Here is a 20939-nt window from a genome sequence, read left to right as displayed (position 1 = left end):
TCCGGAACGGAGCACTGACGGCGGCGTCTAGACATGTTGCTAGACGCCGTAAATGCTGTCCAGCCGCCGCGGTCAGTGCCTCTGTTCCAGAGCTCAGCCTCCGCCTCACAGCTGACCACTCTGCCGCTGCCCCACGGCTACTACCCGCTGCCTGCGACTGCTGAGAGAAAGAGAGAGGGAGAGGGGCCTACTACTCGCTGCGGCTGTCACTGCCGCCGCCATCACCCTCCCGCTGCGCGCCGCCCTTCCGCTGCCGCTACCGTCCCACCAGCCCCAAATCGGAGGAGGGGAGGGAAAGGAGGAGCCACCCCGCCGTAGCGGCTTGTAGAAGAGGGGGGCAGCGGCGCGCCCAGCCGATCGGGCAGGTGTGTGTGTGTGTGTGAGTTGCGAGGAAGGGGCTGGAGCAGCGGCTGCATCGCCCAACGCCGCCGCCCCGGGAAAAGATAGAGCCGCGTTAAGGCCCCGCAAAGCAGGGCCGAAGCGGCAGCCCAGAAGCCGGCATGTAGAAGCCCACGGAGAAATCCCACAACTTCCGATTCGACACTCTCCTGGCCGAGGAGCCGGCGCGGCCGGTGCCCAGCATCTCCCCGGAGAGCTCCGCCAGCAGCCCCGGCGCCTGCCTGCGCACCGAGACGCCTGCGCCCCGCCGGGCTTGGTCCCCCTGCCCACCTCCCCCCCTCCCTGCCTGCATCTTCACTCCATAAGACGCCGCTGATTTTTCATCCTACTTTGGGAGGAAAAAAACTGCGTCTTATGGAGCGAAAAATATGGTATAAAGCCTAAATTACTTATTTTTTGTTTTTCATTATAACAAAATTGCAAATCACTACTAATGATTCTTGTTCCAATGATAAAAATATACATCATAATATTCTGTTAAGTGGCTGTTAAGTAAAATGAAGTTATACAGCTTTATTTGACCAAGCGGAATACAACAACAGCATCATACATCCTCATCCAATTATCGCTGAATTATTTGTTTACTACAAATGTGTATAATTAACACCAGGTATTGTGTATGAAATTAATTACAATTTTCTGCTTCTTACGAAAACATGCAGACATTTCATGTTGTAATTCTCATGAGTTCTGATTTACGTTCTCTTTGCATTTGTACGCATTGTTCTTATACAATCATTTCCATATGACATTCTGATAGAGAAATAATGGATAATATTATCTAGCAAAGTTGTGGGATTTTGCTTTGATTAAAAAGTATTGAATTTTTGAGTCCAATAATTAGCTAATAGTTGTAGGCTTAAAAGACTACATAGTTTTAAATAAGCATAACTGAACTTTTCCAAAACTATGGGAACTGCATTGTACTACAAAACTGTAAACTACAGTATTTATGTTGAAGAGAAACCTAAAATATTAAAGCAAATTACAGATACTTTCAAACTCACATTAGATGTTTAGTAATTTAGGAAATGGTGGCATGACTGAGATCAATAATATACATAACTAAATGAATTAAATATATTTGCAGGTACAAAAGAAAAGCCTGAAGGTGCCTGTACAGTTTTTACAATGAGATGCTGATGTATTTACAAAAGCAGAACAAAATACCTGTTATACAGAATAGAAATGTTTAAAACATTAAAAACTATAGTTTAATTGTGTGAGGCACTCCTGAAGTTAGTGGTGTTCGCCAAGAGCTCCTTTGGTACTAGTCCCAATGCTTGGAGAGCCACAGTGGCTGCTGTGGCTTTAGCATGCTTCTTGTTTGGGCTCACAAAACTAGGCTTATGTTCAACTCCATTGACCATCACCTATGAGACAACAAGGAAAAGAAGAAAATAACACTTTCAAAGCTGAATATCTTTCTTCCCTTTTTTATAAGTAGGAAACCATCCTATTCTTTAAAATATTCAAATGTCATCTACAAATATATGGCATATTTTGGGAGAAAAGAGAATGGCAGTTTATTTTTCAGTGAGGCTCAAAGATTTGCCACACAAATAAAAATTAATAGCTCTGAAGCAGTAAACATGCTTTTGTTGGGTTAAATCCAAGGATTTTCACTAGAAGAATGACTTTATTTGAGAAGTTTTCTTCAATCAAGAAGGAACCCTTGGACCAAATTATTCATTTCATCCTAGTTTGAAAAGGGGAAGATAAACTGCTAAGGATTATTGCTTAAGTAATTTAGGGCAATTATCCTATATTATGACTACATCTTAACTTTCTGCACCCAGTGAATGGCAAATCAAAGAAATAATACTCTCAAATTAGGAACCTGTAAGGGACTCATTGAATTCTAACATCACAAAAGTAGAGGCCCATCCATGGGACAGGACCCCTTAGTGTATTTTACCTTTCATGTATTACAAAAGCATTTTAATACATGTAATGATAATTAAAATTTACCTTAAACAGGAAGTGTTTGCGATATTCAGGACGATTATCATTCACCAGTACAAATACAGGTGGGGACCATCTTCTTTTATTACAGACTTCCAGCAAAGCTGATACTGGATGTTTGCCTTAAAAAGAAAAGATATATTTTAAAAATCTTCCAGGTACAAAGGAAGATTGCAATATTTTTACACAAACTGGTATTTTTTTTACTCTAACCAAAACAACTGTTGGGACCATTTCTTTCCTCGAATGCAAAATACACATCTATTATCCCAAGTCTTACCTGAAAGATCTTTCCCCGTACTAAAAGGCCCGTGTCTCTTTTGTGTTTTCTCTCCCACAGCAACTAAGCCTTTTAAAAAAAGATAGAATTAAATTTGTTGTGTGCTCATTTCTTTCCTAATGCACTTGGTACTTAGTAACATTTCTATATTAGGATCACACCTTTTAAACCAACAAGTGGAAATGGATAACAGTTGCAAAAGTAACAGTTGCAAAAAGAAAAATGTCATTTCCAATCATCACCCACACCAGTTTATACAATAAATTCAAATCACCATAATGCAGTAATGCCTTTACCCTTTTTTCTCATATCCAAGTAATTTAAATTTCCAATAAGCTTGCAATTCATTAACAATTATCCATAGTGCATCCTTATATGACCTGTGTAGCTCAAGAGATTCCTTTTTGGGAATCTACTTTCCTTCATCCGGTTAACATCTATATCACAATGTCAGAGTGCAGAAAATGTTAACAAAAATTACTGGTATATTTAATGTTATCTTCTGCTTCCAAAGCTCTATGCTCAAAATACTATTTGTGTATATATATGCCTTACATATCAAAAGATATTTGCTATCTCAAAGGCCACTTAGGTTTTAAATAAATAAAATATGAAATTATAAAATTACATTGCTATCTTGCTACTCATTAATTGGTTTGGGGGGGGCAGGATGAGTACCAAAAATGAGCACCAAACATGTTTCCCATAAGGAATAATGTAGTGAGTCGCAAGAGACTTGAGACTTGAAAAGGGAGACAACAAGTTCTAGGAGCCATGGTGGCACTGGTTAGAATCTAGTACTGCAGGCTACTTTATTATATGGCTGCCAGCAGGTTTAGTTTCACTGGCTCAAGGCTGACTCAGCCTTCCATTCTTCCAAGGTCAGTAAAATGAGGGTGCAGATTGTTAGGAGAAATATGCTGACCACTTAAGAGGGGGGCTGTGGAGCGGTATACAAGTGCTATTGTGTGTTGAGTACCAGGGCAAAACTTTCAAGTCAAAATGCAATGAATACATGTGATGAGTTTCAACACAGTTGAGTACCAAGATATTGTACTTTATGAATAAAATTATTGAGATCATAACATACATTACTTATAAGGCCTACACAGTTCAGGGCCAGTTAAATGTTGGATTTCTTATCTCCAATGGTCTCTTGCTGTCCCCACTAAAAGCGACAGAATTGTTCCAAGTCCCGTCTATTCAACAGGAGTATACTCCAGAGTCCAGACCCTAGGAGTTGTACCTTCTTCCTGAGTCTGCCTGTGGAATAGCACACTCTTGGAATACAAATCATCCAATTTCTGTTGGCCTGGAAATGGATCAATGACTTGAATATTCCTATTAGTATTTGGGCCAGGAGTTAAGCAAGGCGCACGGATTGTTCTTGAAGCAGAATGTTTTTTCACTCTAGACATGTATATAGAATATGGTCTTAACACCACATACACAGTGTGTGTGTATATGTGTGTGTGTGATTACTAGAAATATAAAAATGTAAGACAACACAGAACACATAGAAAAGTGCATTCATTTGTAAAGTTTTAAAATTAGGAGAATAATGGGAGCTAAAATAAAATTTTACATTTCTGGAAATCTTTGGTTTCTGATCAGGCACACAAATATAGCAGTCTATCTTCAAGCAAGCAAGAATCCCTGATCTCATATATTAATGGTGTAGGCACCACAGTAAACCACATAATACAATTTAGGACACGAACTGCAACCTACATGAGCTTGTTATTTATAATATATGCACTCTCAAACTTGGTGCAGCCAATCCATCTGGTTCATGCTTTCTGAACAGAGATTATGAAGTTCTCCTACTCTAATGTAAGAACTGGGGACAGAGAACCGGGGGGGAGGGGGGATTCTGCGTGCTCCCCAGGTAAATCTTTATCCCAGGAAGTGTGTATGGAATTCTGGATAAATTTTAGAAAAGTCATGACATAGTTGTTTCAAACCGCAATCGACTGTTCATATTAGAATTGTAGACTGTACAGGACACTCACCTTTCCGATCTGTTTTAAAATCAACTAAAATGGGCTCCTTGTTTCCTTCTTTGTTTTTTCCCAAGCCTTCTCCTTCTCTCCATCCCATCTTTCTCATGAGCTGGGCTCCCATTCCTCCCCGAACAGGGGCAGCTCTCAGAAACTGATCCTACCCAAGCGGAAAAAAAGGGGAAAAAAACACCTTTGTTTAACACACTTTTAGAAAAACTGTCAACCTTTCTAATATTTTCAGTTTATTTGTTTTAACTTATTTTTCAGATACAGATTTCAAAATATATCCTTCTAGAAAACTTCAATGGATTGTTTCAAACTAAAAGTATAATTAAAACAAGCAAAAACTTATTTGTATAGATATACTACTTACTGAGTAAAACATACTCCTTTACCAATTACATTTTCAGAAACAATCTGGGCCACTGAAAACCAATTCCCTCACAAAACTCCTCATGCATGATAGAAGCATCTTTAAAAGAAAAAAGCTTAGCCATACAGTTCAACAGTAACACGGGACAAATGTTTTCAAAACCTTAAAAAAAAAATATCATACTATTAGTGAGAGTATATCAACTGTACTAAAATGCTTTCCGTTTTAAAAACTCCTTAAACGTTTACATACCTAGGCCTCGATGGCTGCAGTGTTGTGAATAGTAGGGCTGGCATTGACCGTGGCAAGAAGGCAGCTACAAGGCAGATTTGGCCCTGAAACAAGTTTCCATATAGAGGGGTGAAAGTTCACAGGCTATTCTGTGAACTATCATCTCTCTTTCTGCCCCACCCAAGGACCCAACACAACTGCTTGTGTAGAGGTATGTATATATACACACACAAACATATAAGTACACACATATATTTATGTGTCTGTGTGTGTAGGATTAGCACATCATTTTTAAAACTTAACATACCAACTATACAGAGAAACCCCTCTGCTTTCAGTCTACATTTCAATGACTGAAAATAGACACTGAAAGTGAACTGAGTGTACAGTAAATAGGTTTGTTCTTCAGCACAGAAAATTACGACATACGCACACACACTGCAATACTAATCTCCGTATCCCTGTTAAGAAAGCAAACTGTAGTGTTTCCAATAACATTATGTAACATGAGTTCCTCAAGTATTAAATCAGCCCATATAATACAATTAAATATATGTCTGTATTCCATGCAAATGAACATTTCTTTGGAAAAAGAGTTTCTTATGTAAGAAAAGGCTAAATGAGGCAGACATTACCTCTCACAGAAACAGTTTGACTGGTGCAAGCCATGCAGTTTGTGTACACAGAAACATGTTAGCTGATGCCAGTTACCAACTGCTCCGAGTTGATACACCTCTAGAATGGCTTTTACTTACTTCCATTTTCATCCTCCCCTCTCCTTTCCACGAACCTCTCATTAGAAAAGGGCAACCATGCAGAGTATGATACAAACCCCAGTCAATGTCACCCAGGGCTCCGACTCCTCTTTTGTACCTGCTTTGCAATGATAGAATGTTCATCAACAATGTCTGTTTCATCACCAATGTGTATCCAGTTCACAAAAAATGCCAGGGGCCTATTGTTTCAGGAAGGTCTTTTGAGGTTGCACGAATTTATCAGAAACTTCCCTAATTATTTGGGGCAAAATAAAAAGAAGCCTTTTTGTTTGAAATGCGGGTGAGCACAATCCTAAATAGTCTTTTTTTTTTCCTACGAAGGTGAAATATAACTTGGAGGATTTAAAAAAAACAGAAGTACAGTACATTTTTGAAGAAGTACTGTTTTCTATTCTGCATCACATTGATTATAACAGTATGTTCAAAGGTTATCCACTTGTAGAAAACATATGTGCCAAAGTCCAGTGGGGAAAAAATGTTTTTGTCTAAAATCCCGAAATCCTTTTTATCTGTAAATAAGTACTGGAATCAATGCTTAATTAGGTACTGAAGTTTATGGTTTCTTAGGGGAAATCTTAGTATTTCTTCTGTTGTTCTTGAATTGCACATTACAACTCCTTCTCAAACACTCCAAGCATTTTAATTCGTGAGGTATATAGATTATTCCCACAAGCCTTTATATCCCTGCAAATTACTTCTAACACTCTGATCCATCTACAGGAGAAAATTATATGAGCTATTTCCAGCCTCACATCCTCTAGATACTGTACTTTAAACAGGGACTATCTAATCCAGCTTGCTCTGGAAACCACTTGGCTAGTAAAAACTAGTTAAAATAAATACATGTTTATACATGTAATATGATATGTTAATTATAATGCTAAACAATCACTATCAGAAAGTACTTGAAATAACATTACATGGTGACTATGTTATTTCACAGTACAGAAGAACTAAATCTACACTACTATTAATATATTTTCCAGTACAAAGGTACAATAAGTCAAGTTTTGTTTTTATTGAAATAGACAACTATAAAGTCAACAAATGATATGGGAAACATGTAAAAAGTTTTAAAAATCTGAATTATTTGTTTTGCTCTGACTCTATTGCTTCTATGGCAATTTGTCATTTGTGATTCTTTAAATCTCCCTATATTAAACAAGACTTAGTGAAGTAGTAAATTTCCTGTCACTAGCAAGGGCAAGTCATTTCTTCTTCCTATTAAAAAAAATGCTGGCAGTTCTACAATTCAGTTTGCAGGACAAGCAAATGAAATCTAATAAAAAGCACCTAGCAGTAAGAACGCCTGATAGAGTACAACACCACTGCAATGAGGGGGAGAGGGGAATGATATTCAGACTGGTGCAGGGATAGTTAGGAACGAAAGAGGTAAGAAATCACAATTTACCAGATTCATTCAATGCCAAGAAAAGCCCACACAAATGGGAACGCCAAGACCCAATCCTGGGTGCAAGGGTGAATACCTATAAGAAAAACACAGAACGGACTACAGTGAGCAGACCATGTCTGCCACTGACTATTTCTGCAAAGTTTGTAATTACTTCAGAAATGAAACTTCACTTAAACCAATGTTAAGTATTTAAAGAATACTGTTACCAAAGCAATATTTCTCACATACAGTAAACAACATTTCTTATGGCCATATGTAAGAGACAGTGGTGTTCATGATTTTTACTTCTAAATGGACACAAACATGATTGGGGAATGGCGAAAGTGAAGTTGCCGGAATTGCCTTTATATCTATACTTATAGCTATGAAGTAACAGCATTATGCTAAAGGAGGAGCAATAGTAAAATGAAGGGGAGAGAGTAACGTGGATGGACACTGCAGCTAAATTGAGTATCACAAAAACTCACATTCACTGCTGAAACTGCTATGTATGCTTGTGTGTGTATGTGCATAGTATTTTATTATATTTGAAATGCAGAATATCGAGGCTACTAAGATGATAAAGACTAGAATAATATAGAAAAAGACATTTCAAACGGAGCTGAAATTCTAATTTCCAATCATTGGAAATATATCTAACTCCATTCTCTTATCTGGATTGAATGCAGACAATCTACTTTTTTTCTAATCTGCATTCCGTAGCCACAGTGTCCACAACATCAGGAATGTATCATTGAAAAATGCTTCCAGAGTGCTAAAAGGCAGTTCACCTCCTTCTAATTTTTTTTTCTATAAGCCTTGCTTTAAAGCATATTAATGACAGAAATCAGGTCATTACTTCCATGGCAGAACATATTAGCCCTTAGATGAAATCACTAATTGTGTTCTTGTCTGCTTTTAAGTTGCAGGTAAAATAAAGTGTATGTTCATCATTACAGTGCTCTAATATAGCAGTATCATCAGATGTTGGTGTAAGTTCCTAAGAAGGTCCAAAATCAGCAGTATTCCAATTTTTTATTTTATTACACAAATGCTTACTTTGTTGGAAGATCTTGCATTGCTTTCAGGAGAGAGTAATATTGGCACACACTGATTTCTGAAGCAAGGGAAGATTATTGTTATGGCATACCATGCTTTCTCCTATACATTTTTCACCTGGGAACTCCTGGTCAGGTTTTCCTGTTCATTGTAGCAATCGTGTAAGATCAGCGCTGTCAGTCCCTCCAGATGAAATCTAGGTCCTCCTGAAGGGGGACAGAGTACTGGGACAGGGGAAGCTTCAGAAGAGCACAGCATTCAGAATATCCAAGGAACTCAACTTCCAAAAAACTTGGCTTTATTCTACTTCAGCACTCAACCTAGTAATAATTCCTTAAAACACCAATCACTACCAGTTCTCCTAGATCTATCATGCTTATCCCGTTTTCCTTCGCAAGAATAGTCTATTGAAAAATTAAGTAAATTAACTTTTTGTATTTTGACTTTTCTTTTTTGGAGTAGGAAATAACTGACAATATGAATTTGGTTACCATTATAAACTAAAAGACTATTTTTGATAGTAATATAAGGGACACTTTTTGAAAATCAAGCGAGATTTAGTTTCATTTGTTATTAAGGCTGTGCTCCTAAACACGCTTACTTATTGAGTAAATCTGAAAAATATTGTGGAAAAGGACTGCTATTTGAGGTACCAATCTACTGACAATTAGTATTGTTTTCTTTCTATTTTGGCCTAATATTTAACAAATACCCTCTCTTCAGGAAATCACCATACATGTGATTCAAAAAGCAAATAAATAGCCTAAAAAGAAATGTGTTGCACATGTACTGTGAAAAATTTAATATTTTTGTATTTGTGAACTGATTACATCATTGATAATGCAAACAGACTAAAGTTGTTCTTTCTTCAAAAATACCTAAAACCCTGATACCCAAACATTTTAAATTACATTGCTTGAAATTCAAGCAAATAAAAACACAAATTGCTTTTTAAAAGTGGCTTGCTTTCTACAACATAAAGCACATTAACAAACATAGCTCCTTCTGCGTAAGCTTCTCTTATTAAATTTCAATATAAGTTTTTAAAAAACGTTTGATACAATGTAGACTTAACATTTCATTTCTCAGAAAAATTACCAATAATTTACCAGTCATCTAACATATACAACGACTGTTCTTTTAATAAAACGGGGAATATTTATTATATGTAATAATAGTGAATTAATTTGTTTTTCATGTGACTTCATTTGCAAAGAAATTAATAGCCGGATCATATGCAACATTCAAGCCCTGAGTTCAATGATCTTATTTGCAAGAAAGAACACTTATCTTGTCAACCAAACTTAAATGTTGTAAGAAAGACTTTTCATTCAGGAATTCTGTAGGCATATAGGCTCTAATGTTTTTTATACATTTTGCCATCTTTCTAACTTCATTAAAGAAACCAACATTTTCTGCGAATACAATTGAAAACTCTCACATAAGAATGTTTAGGGATATTATACACGCAACAAAATCTAAAATTTACTGCTTCAATGTGTTTTTGATTTGCCTATTCATTGGGGGGAAATCATCATTTTTACAAGGAGACAGCTCCAATAATCTAGTGTGTGTGTGTGTGTGTGTGTGTGTGTGTGTATATATATATATATATATATATATATATATATATATATATATACACATACGTAATTTATATATAAGTAATTTCTTATCTATGTACCCTTTAGAGGGTACATAGCCCTCCAAATTTGGGTGAAAATGTAAAGACATACAATACCAGTGTTAAAAAATCTCTGAGAAATCTTCTACCCAACTATTTCCCTACCATAGGTGATAGAAATCACACAATGCAAACTACATCAATTCACAAACAGAACTGCAAGAGCTTCATCTCTATATATTCATATTTGTACATCCAACGAACGCTTTTTATTAAAAAAAAGAAAAGTACCAGTAACATGCTACCTACTCTATCTATCAGGCCTCCAATAACTATTCTACTCAACTAGTGAATACAGTGATCCCTCGATTATCGCGAGGGTTCCGTTCCAAGACCCCTCGCGATAATCGATTTTTCGCGATGTAGGGTTGCGGAAGTAAAAACACCATCTGCGCATGCGCGCCCTTTTTTCCATGGCCGCGCATGCGCAGATGGTGGAGTTTGCGTGGGCGGCGGGGAAACCCGGATCTTCGTCTGCTCGCTGCTGCTGCGGCCGCCCAGCAGCTGATCTGCTCGGCGGCGGCAGCGAGGAGCCTAATCGGGCTTTCCCCTTTGCGTGGGCGGCGGGGAAACCCCGGCTCCTCGCTGATGCCCCCACTCGCCCGCCCACCCGCCGCCCGCCAGCAAGAGGGGGAGAGATAGAGAAAGAGAGAGAAGGAAAGAAAGAGATGAGAGAGGGAGGAAGAGAGTGTGAGAGAGGAAGAAGCAAGATAGAGAAAGAGAAAGAGAAAGAAAGATGAGAAAGGAAGGAAGAGAGTGACGTCATCGGGTGGGAAAAATCGTGATATAGCGTTTCGCGAAGATCGAGATCGCGAAAATCGAGGGATCACTGTAATTGCCTGAGACTTGTACGAGGTGAAGGAAAAAAGCATTATTATCTGATTCCCCTAACAGAATATATTCTAAAAGAGAATTTATAATTCAAAGCATATAATATAAAGATTATTATAAGTATAAGAGGCCTGAACAAAATGCTTGCACTTAAGAAAATGAACAGTCAGTTTCTCCTATATTAGAATCCTAAAAAACAGAAGCAGTGCCAGCTATATGTACATTACATACATTAATTTCAAAGCTTCAACCTTTTGTGAAGAATGGCTATGAGCAGTCCTCAGCAGTCAACAATTTGAAATAGCTAGGTAAAACTATTTAAATAGTTACAAAATGTTCACTGCTTAAAAAAAAAAGATATGCCCCTAAATGTGTCACTCAGGTATTTTGTAAAAAAAAAACAAGGAAAAAAGCTATTGCGAAATCTTCTGGGACATCATGATTCAAGATTTTTCCATTTTTTCCAGATTTCATTCAAATTAGCATGTACCAATTAGATACTCTGCCCATCATATTATAGAAAATGGCTTTTTTGTGAACTGTACATGGGTGCTGAATACCAGACATATAATGGAAGTGAACTTTTTGTTAAAATGGCTGCTGTAAGTTAATAATTACCAACAATTCTCCACTTTTATTTCATAGAGAAACCCCTTTCAAGAGGAAATATTTACATATAATGTATTTACAGTATTTACCATATATTTTAATTACAAAAGTGTAAAAGTATATAATACATTTTATCAACAAAACACAAATATAAAACTCTGGTTACTGTATCTAATGCTTTTAAAAAACAAGCAGGCTCCAACTAACAGGGCTTGAAAAAAGCCAATCAGAATTAGGCAATCATAAAATTAATAGATCAGCAAGCATGACAAATATATAAATAATTGTTTATTCAGACTGTAAAAATGTACTTGCCAAGCATATAATCCCACTATATATGGGTCTTTTGAACTTTCCAAAACTGGAAATTCTCAAACAATAGTTCCTACAAACTTAAAAGCATCTTTATGATTTCAGCTATAGGGACAGTAGAAGCAACATAGGCTGTGAGCGGATCAATCATATAAAACTCAACTGCAACTATCCAGAGTCTCTATTTTCATTATCTTTGCATTATTTCTGAGCAACTAATAAATGCAAATAAATGTGTTAGCTGTGCCACTGCCCTATTATTATGCAAATCATATTCTGCAGACAAAGAGAGAGAAAAACCTCTCCTAAATTTGCAAAGACTACCCCTCTACTTTCGTCATCTTCTCAAGTATGGGCCATTGTTTTTAGGATTTAATATAGATAATGCTAATAACTTCTTAATATTGCATTTGCAATCTGGAAAATCCTAGAATCTTCTCATAACAGCCAAGAATACTGTTAGTTCAGGCCAGAGTTAAGTAAACTCCACTTTCAAAGATGTGCACAATGGAAGCAAACAAGTGAATTTTTACAGCCATATTGATCGTTAAGTGAGTTCCTATCCAAATTGTACTGAAATCAGCATCAAGAATAAACTAAATCTAATAGAAAAGCCCATAGAATTGGAACCACACTTCAAGACAATTTCAGCACAAAATAACAGTAACCTTAGGAGAAATTAAAACAGTTATTTCTAAAAAGGTGAGCACATATCAGTCTCCCAGTTTCTTAAGTCCTCCTCTTGAACCAGTACTGACAGAGCTCTTAAACAGTGTAAATACAGAATTCAAAACACACCGTGACAACACACAAAAATAAATGCTTTTAATTTATTTTTCTGCATATATTTTAGGATGCTATTTCTGTCCTAAGAGTATCAGTATCACTTCCTCCAGTGACTTCACAGGAATTTAAAATGTGACATTTGGACTCATCTGTCTGAATATCATCTACCTTTTTAACCCACGCTTGGGGACCGCTGTTGGATAACTGTTCAGAAGTCAAGACCTGTGCTCCAGTGCTGCCTGTAAAATGACCTGGTATAGAATTCAGCTCAGCCCAGGCATCAATCTGCAATTACAATTAATTACAATTAATTAATGATTAATTAGAACATTTCCAATACATTAAGAGTATAACAAAATAACTTCCTTGTAGTGCTCTATCAATTTAAGCTTTAGTACATTCCATTTCAAAACAATTTAAAACAATACTTTCTGAAAAACATCTCCTAGGTTACAATTTTTCAGTATTTAAATGTTATGACAATTTGAAGAGCAATGAAACCATATTCTTCTCTGGGGAGGGGGGGAATACTTCAGAACTCTTCAAAACCTGCAGAAGGTTCACTCTTTATTTTGACATAAACCTTACTCTGTACCTTAGAGCGTGACCTTATCTTACTATTTCCTAAGGCTTTTGACTAGCTATGCTACAAGTAATCCTCGACTTATAACCACAATAGAGCCCAAAATTTATGTTGTTAAGTCACACATTAGTTGAGTTTTGCCGCATTTTACGACCTTTCTTGCCACAGTTGTTAAGTGAATCTGGCTTCCTCAATGACTTTGTTAGAAGGCTGCAAAATGGGCACATCAACTGTCAAAAGTATGAAAAAAGATGCCAAGCATCTGAATTTTGATCACATGATCAGGAAGCTGCTACAAAGGTCATAAATGTGAAAAATGGTCATAAGTCACTTTTTTCAGTGCCATTGTAACTTTGAAAGGTCACTAAATGAACTGTTGTAAGTTGAGGACTACCAATAAATTGTTGATGATCAAATATGAACATACCAAGCCACCTTATTTGCCTACTGAAGAATTTGTAAGGAATCTATCAGGAAGCAACAATTGGAATGGAATACAGTATTGAGCAACTAAATGGTTTAAAACCAGGAAAGGAAAAAAATGATGATATATCAAATGATGCTGAAACTGTAAGGAAAATCTTTGACTGTGCTGAAATGGACAAGATGACTAAAAAATTACAGAATAAGGAAGAATCAGAATACTATCTAAGTTGGAACAGATTTTATGAATGATTAAAAAAAATAGGAATACTTTATTACGGAATCTGCAAATACCAATTTACTAAGTGTGTGTGTGTGTGTGTGTGTGATATACATACATAAATGTGTGTGTGACATATTTTTTCTGACAATGAAAAGGAAGGAAGACTGTTTAGATCTATTTCAAGTTTTTTTGCTCTCATCAGCTAGCCATACCCTTACCGGGATGCAACAAAAATATAAATAAACAAGCACACACACACAATGGAAAATGTATACATGTAAATCTATTTAGAAAAGGAAGAGATAATGTACTGAAGAAATGCATAAAAGAAGTGCAGGAAATAGCATATTATAGACCAGAAAGTAGCTACATATATATAGAACATCATATAGAAGAAATAGATATACAAAAATTGATAAATATACTCAAAAATTATTTATATAACATGTATATAAAACTCCTGTGCACGGATCTTGAGCTATAACTTAGACAGGAACTAAGATTCCTACCACTGTATGTTATGTTTTTGTGTACATAATTTTTTCAAATATATATGTATATATATAATAAAACCAGGATGGAGTGTATAGCAATGTTCTTAAACTGTTGACCAACATTATTATTTTACATAAGTCTGACAGCGGCAGTCCAAAGTGGACACCCAACTCACAAATAAGTAACTGCAAGTTGTTCCTTTACCCTCAGTATATGTCCAAATAATCCACTTGGGAGTAATTGGTCCAGTTTAAGATTAAAATTTGCATACTGTGATCTTATTTATTTCATTTATATGCAGATTGTATTATGGCAATGCTGAACTAAAATAAATTCAAAATTGCCAGAAGAAACATTAACATCTGACACAAAAAGTGATTATAACCAAAGGAAGAAAACATATACAGCTCAGGAGAGAGCTGAACTGTGAGGTTTGTGGTGCACACTGCACTGGTATTATTACCTAACCCGTTAAAGAAATATCTGCCAGAAAACAGGCAAGTTCAGGAACACTAAGCACCTCCAAGGTGGCTGTGATTTTTACACCAGGAGTTATGCAGGTGAAGAAAAGTTTATCCAATATTTTATGACTCAGAGAAAGGATATATCGTATTTTTCAGTATATAAGACACACAGGAGTATAAGACGCATCTTAGTTTTGGGGGAGGAAAATGGGGGGGGGATCTGCCTTCATCTAGCTAGCATTCTTGTCTGGTCAGCTTCAGCACATTATTTTATCTCCTGGTTCGGGCTTTTAAATAAACCTTATTCAGAGTGAGGTAAGAGCTGGGAACATTGTTAGCAGCTCGTTAGGGCTGGAAAGAAACATTCTGAGCATGTAGAGCAATGAAACAAGCCTGCACAGACTTAGGGGCTTGGAAAACATTCTTTGCAGAGAAAAATAATGAAAGAGCCTGCAAGATAAGAGCTGCGAAAATCATTAGCAGCTAGTTAGAGCTGGGGGGAAAAAAGCTTCAAAAAAGCTATATTCAGAGTATTAGACACACCCAAATTTTAGCCTTTTAGGGAGGAAAACAGTGTGTCTTATATTCCAAAAAATACGGTACATATGGTCCTTGTTTATCAAGCAACTGTTAACTGGTCCTTGAAGTTCCAGCCATTGTAGCATCCCCATGGTCTTCTGATTGCAATCCAGGCATTGGCAACTAGCTCTCAATTTTGACTTTGCAGCGTCCAATGATCACATGATCACCATTTGTAACCTTCACTGCTAACTCCTGACATGTAAAGTCAATAGGAAGTTGGGCAGATCACAAATGGAGGGGGATTCACAATTGCAACCAGAGCTGCCATCAACTTGCAACACTTATTCCTGTCATTAACCACTTTTAGTATTAAAGTGATAATGATGGAATTTATTTATTTATTTAATTAGTTTATTTATTTATTTATTAATTTGATTTGAATGCCGCCCCTCTCCGAAGACTCAGGGTGGCTAACAACAATATAAAAAGACAATGTAACAAATCTAATATTAAAAATAATCTAAAAAACCCCAATTTAAAGAACCACTCATTCATACAAGCATACCATGTATAAAATCTATAAGCCTAGGGGGAAGGGAAATTTCATGATGACAGAGGAATTGCTTTGACAGTCGAAATTTAGCTAGTGGAAATACAAAGAACCAATGGAATGCTTACCAAATGGCTCGATAATGATTAGGAAGTACAATAAAGATGCATAGTTTAATATAAAATAGTACATTTAATATGTGTATGATGGGAAAAATGGTGTTAGGGAGGCACAGGTTTAAGAAATGAATCTACATTTTGCATGTAGTGACACTATCGTATTTTCTGAGAACCAAATTATGTATAACAAATGTCAACTGTACCACATGATGCAAATAACAGCACATATCCAAGAATTAATGTTTTGAAAGCCAAGGAATTTGTATTTAACCCCCCAAAAATAGAGTAAATGACTGCATAAATGGTTGGAAATGGGGGAGGAAGTTTGAAACTTAATAAATTATTAACTGAGGAGGAAAAAATGGATAACAAAATTTTACAATATAAACATGGGAAGAAAGATAGTGGATTGTATGAATCTTGCTGCACAAAATGAATAGAAGTGAAATTGTCTGCATATTAGTCTGCAGCTTACCACTTAATTAATCAGAAGAGTTTAGTGTAATAGAAGAAACATAAATATTGAATGCAGTGGGAATGTGTTATTTAAAATGTTTGTGTAGTAAAAAAAGAAATAGGGTTAAGAATGAATAGCATGTGAATATGAATTTAATTCACAACTAACTAGAAAGTATAAACGAGATATAGGTGATCTGGTCATGTGGAAATAATGTATAAAAACTGAAATGCAAAATGCACAAGTGAAGCAAGAACTGGGAAGGAGGAGATCGAAGAAACTTACACTGGATTCAGTAAGATCCTCAAAGTGAAAAGATTTTTTAAAAATCAAATAAAAGAATTTCCCAAAACTGAAAGTTATGGAGGTAGAGAAAAAGATGTAGATATAAATTAATTTCACCTTCTTTCAATTTTCACCACTTTTGTTTTGCTCATCATTCATCCTAAGGAAACACTTCAATGCATATTGTATGTATGTATGTATGAAATTAATACTGTCAGAAAAACTGAAGATTTTACATCCTTGAGGTTTTTAATAAAATTTTCAAGATAAAATTGGGAAATAGAAACTATAACTTGCCCGTTCTTGTGCACGATTTAACAAGCACATTGCCTCCAGATCAAATGTATTTTCTGTAAGTCTCTTTTGGGCTATTGTCCGTTCACTCAGTGCTGATGAGATGTCCACGGGCTTAAAAAAAAAAAGTAAAAATATTATCTTTTCTCTATGCACTTAAGTAAATATTCTTCTACAGAGGAATACAAACATTTACAGTGATCCCTCGATTATCGCGAGGGTTCCGTTCCAAGACCCCTCGCAATAATCGATATCTCGCGATGTAGCGGCGCGGAAGTAAAAACACCATCTGCGCATGCGCGCCCCTTTTTCCATGGCCGCACATGCGCAGATGGTGGAGTTTGCGTGTGGGCGGTGGGGAAGACCCCTTCGGCCGCCCAACAGGCAACGGGGAAACCCCATCTTCGGCTCCTCGCTGCTGCCGCGCTGCGGAGCAGATCAGCTGTTGGGCGCCGCCCAGGCAAAGGGGAAACCCCAAGATCGCTTGCCCGTTCGCCCGCCCGCCCGGCTGCTCGCTTGCCGCTCGTTTGCCACTCGCTTGCAGCGCGGCAGCAGCGAGGAGCCGAAGATGGGGTTTCCCCGTTGCCCAGGCAAAGGGGAAACCCCATCTTCGGCTCCTCACTGCTGCCGCGCTGCCGAGCAGATCAGCTGGTGGGCGGCCGAAGGAACCTTCCCTGGGTGCCGCCCGCCGCTCGAGAGCAAGAGGGGGAGAGATAGAGAAAGAGAGAGAAGGAAAGAAAGAGATGAGAGAGGGAGGAAGAGAGTGTGAGAGAGGAAGAAGCAAGATAGAGAAAGAGAGAGAGAAAGAAAGATGAGAAAGGAAGGGAGTGATGTCATCGGGTGGAAAAATCGCGATATAGCGATTCGCAATGATCGGGATCGCGAAACTCGGGGGATCACTGTATCTCATTATAAAAGCTCTTTGTGACATGAGACCAGATTATCAAAGGAACCATTTCATCCCAATGGGATTGTTCTGTCCCAACCACACCAGCAGAAAAGGCATGATTCCATTAGTCAAGGAATTCTGGCTGACGGGAACATGCTCCCCAAGACAATCTTCCCCCCATCATTTTGGCTTTCCAAAAGGGCCCGGTGGCCTAAATCTGCCAATTGGCTTCATGCCCCAGTGTGGATGTGTCATACAGATGTGTCCCCTATGTATTTTGCTCCCTTTCCTTATCAGATTTCTTAGCCAGTAATCTTTCAACATTTTACCTCCAAATTGGCTGGATCGGGAAAAACATCATCCTTGTTCTCATCCTTGTTCTTCTCAACTGGAACCCATTCCCCATATGCACTATCTGCTTCTTTTTTCCTGTGTTGAGATCCTGAAGAAACTGGAAACTCTTTTGTCAGAGTTACCTGATTCTTGGGAGGTGTTGGTTTTATTGTAGGAGTCTTTGGGAGGAGAGAGAGAAAGAATAAACAGATTTACAATTATGAGCCCACATATGACATACACACGTAAGTGAAGTCCTAGCGTTGCATTGGCAAAACACGTGTGACAAACTGAATGAGCAATAAACCATGTTTCCAACTTTGAAGTTTTACAATCCATATAATTTTATCACGTTTTTATTTATATAAAAAAATATTTATATCATTTACTACGTTCACAAATAATATGTATAATGTATCATTCCAAAGTCCATCATACAAAGCAAAATAAAACTTTAAAAAAACATTTGAAAAGTGGAGGGGGATTAATGAAATAGTGATATTTGAATTCATTCTTCAACAACTTTCTCAACGATCAGCAATGCAGAAAAAAGTCCCACTAATGGGGGGGAAAAACAGCCTCTTTTCTCTTTTTCCATTAAACTATGTCATGGGAAGAATTCTAATCAAGGAAAATTCATGTAACATAAATTCATTATACGAAATAAGGTTTATGAATATTTGCCATCCAAGTTATAAAAACAAATATTATAGGTGAAGGCACATTTGTCTTGATCTAGTCTGAAGATTTACAGCAATAGTTTATTTAGTGCAATGCATATTAATTATGCTATTGATGTTTAGCACTTATTTTTTATTTAAAAAATCATTTTTTTTAAATTTCAATTTGTATTATATTTTACTATTGCTGAAATCTCTACTAAAACATTTTTTAAAAGGATTTTGAAATGATGCTGAGAAGATATTAAGGTTTCTCTAGGTCTCCATCAAGATATTATAAGTTAAGTTGGCTAAACTCCTTATTTTATCCTGCTTACCAGCATGTAAACTTTCTAATACATCATGAATTGAAAGACAATATCATAAATTCAGTTTTAAATTTCATAACAGAATTTCCCTTAATACAATTCCAATCCAATTCCAAATCTCCAAAACAATTTTTGAAGAGTTTGGGACCTACGTGGGTATTATAAATCATTCGTCTTTCCCATTCTACTAAATCGTGTTCCATAAATTATATAAAACAAATCAAACATTCACCACTGTCTTAATAGTGTGAACATATTGTGTGTTAACTAAATGTTCAGTACCATGAAGGGAGGAATGTAATCTCTATCTTTTCACCACCTAAAACTCCACATAAATATTTTGCTTTTTAAAATGTTGGTGAAATCCATTAAAAAACCCAGAATATGCCGAAATGCTAGCTATAGCTTATTACAAGTATTTATAAGTTAGTATTTATCTGAAATTATTAATAAAACATCATACTTGTATATCCCCCTTGTCAGTTAAGTGTTTTGTAAAAAGTACTTAAATGAAACAAAATGCAGATGCAAGTGATTTTACAATACGTACAGTTAAATTGAAAAAAATAGGCTTGGGCTCATTCAGCTTAAAGGGATGGTTGATAAAAGGATGTTCCTCCTCTTCTTCATCAGAAACATGAGGTTTATTTACAATGACATCATCTTCCTGGCTTTGGGCAATCTTCTTGCATTTCTGAAAATAAAGTCAACATTATATAGCATATAATGAAATAAGTGTTATTAAAGGATCGGGGAGATAAATGTATATAATGACATTTCCTAAAATATGACAACAGTTAAAACAAAAACTAGACTCAGAACAATCATCCACTAAAACAATATAACCAAAACCTGCTCTTACTGCCATTTAGAGTTACGAAGCCAGGTGATCTAGTAAATCTGAGAGCTAACTGGTTTATTTCTAGAATACAGGGATACATAATTTTATTCAAGAGAAAGAACAAAGCAATTTTATTATTCTTATCATGTAAAAGCCAGTCTAAGGGTTAAGATACCTGGCTAGAAAGTGGGAGAGCATGAATTCTAATCTACCTTTCGTACAAAACCAGGTAGCTGACTTTGGGACTATCATGTCTCAATATTAGAAAGAAGGCAATGGTGAGCCACTTATGATATCTGTCAAGAAAACGTCATGATCTAATCCATGATGGCAAATCTGTGGCACACAGAGCCTATCTGCGGGCAGACAAGGCATTGCCATTGCTCAGGTCCAACGCGCATGGGCAGCTGATTTTCAGATGGCCCCGGCCATGCCAACCCCCCACCCCAATGTCTCCAACTTTGGCCCATTTTGGATGCCAGATAAGTGCAGCACTGGCACAGAGGCTCTGGGAGGGCGTTTTCGGCCTTCGGGGGGCATTTTCACCCTCTCCTGGCTCCAAGAAAGCCTCTAGAGCTACAGAGGGTGAAAAAAGGGCCTACCAGAAGTCTGGAAACAGGCCATTTCCAGCCTCTGGAGGCTTCAGGGAGGCCTGCTAAAACCAAAACGGGGTGCGGTGGGTCCCGTACACAGGCATGAGGAGCCCAGGGGTTGTGTGCACATGCAGGGCGGGTGTGGAAGAACGGGGAGTCACACATGCATGCACAGGGGG

General features: G+C 37.1%; 1 protein-coding gene across 4 annotated transcripts in view; it reads right to left on the bottom strand.

Annotated features, from left to right (window-relative positions):
• Positions 1 to 892: 892 nt before the first annotated feature.
• Positions 893 to 20939, bottom strand: part of SON (SON DNA and RNA binding protein) — a 35064-nt gene continuing 15017 nt past the window's right edge. Inside the window, exons 5-15 of one of the 4 annotated variants that reach the window (XR_011558995.1) lie at positions 19877 to 20020; positions 18335 to 18517; positions 17120 to 17230; positions 12870 to 12986; positions 8597 to 8685; positions 7439 to 7514; positions 5273 to 5355; positions 4657 to 4804; positions 2645 to 2713; positions 2371 to 2486; positions 893 to 1772 (exon numbers count right to left, since the gene is read on the bottom strand). Coding sequence is in view for 1 of the 4 variants with exons in the window: in XM_070750371.1 (XP_070606472.1) it covers positions 1614 to 1772; positions 2371 to 2486; positions 2645 to 2713; positions 4657 to 4804; positions 12870 to 12986; positions 17120 to 17230; positions 18335 to 18517; positions 19877 to 20020 (1047 nt within the window). In the remaining 3 variants the exon portion in view is untranslated. The remainder of the gene's footprint in view (positions 1773 to 2370; positions 2487 to 2644; positions 2714 to 4656; positions 4805 to 5272; positions 5356 to 7438; positions 7515 to 8596; positions 8686 to 12869; positions 12987 to 17119; positions 17231 to 18334; positions 18518 to 19876; positions 20021 to 20939) is intronic. The other 3 variants (XR_011558993.1, XR_011558994.1, XM_070750371.1) reach the window with 3 other exon arrangements.

Source organism: Erythrolamprus reginae, chromosome 4, assembly GCF_031021105.1.
Source record: "Erythrolamprus reginae isolate rEryReg1 chromosome 4, rEryReg1.hap1, whole genome shotgun sequence".
Lineage (NCBI taxonomy): Eukaryota > Metazoa > Chordata > Lepidosauria > Squamata > Dipsadidae > Erythrolamprus > Erythrolamprus reginae.
The sequence above is the reverse complement of the archived record's forward strand: the minus strand, read 5'-3'. Positions and strand labels throughout refer to the sequence as shown.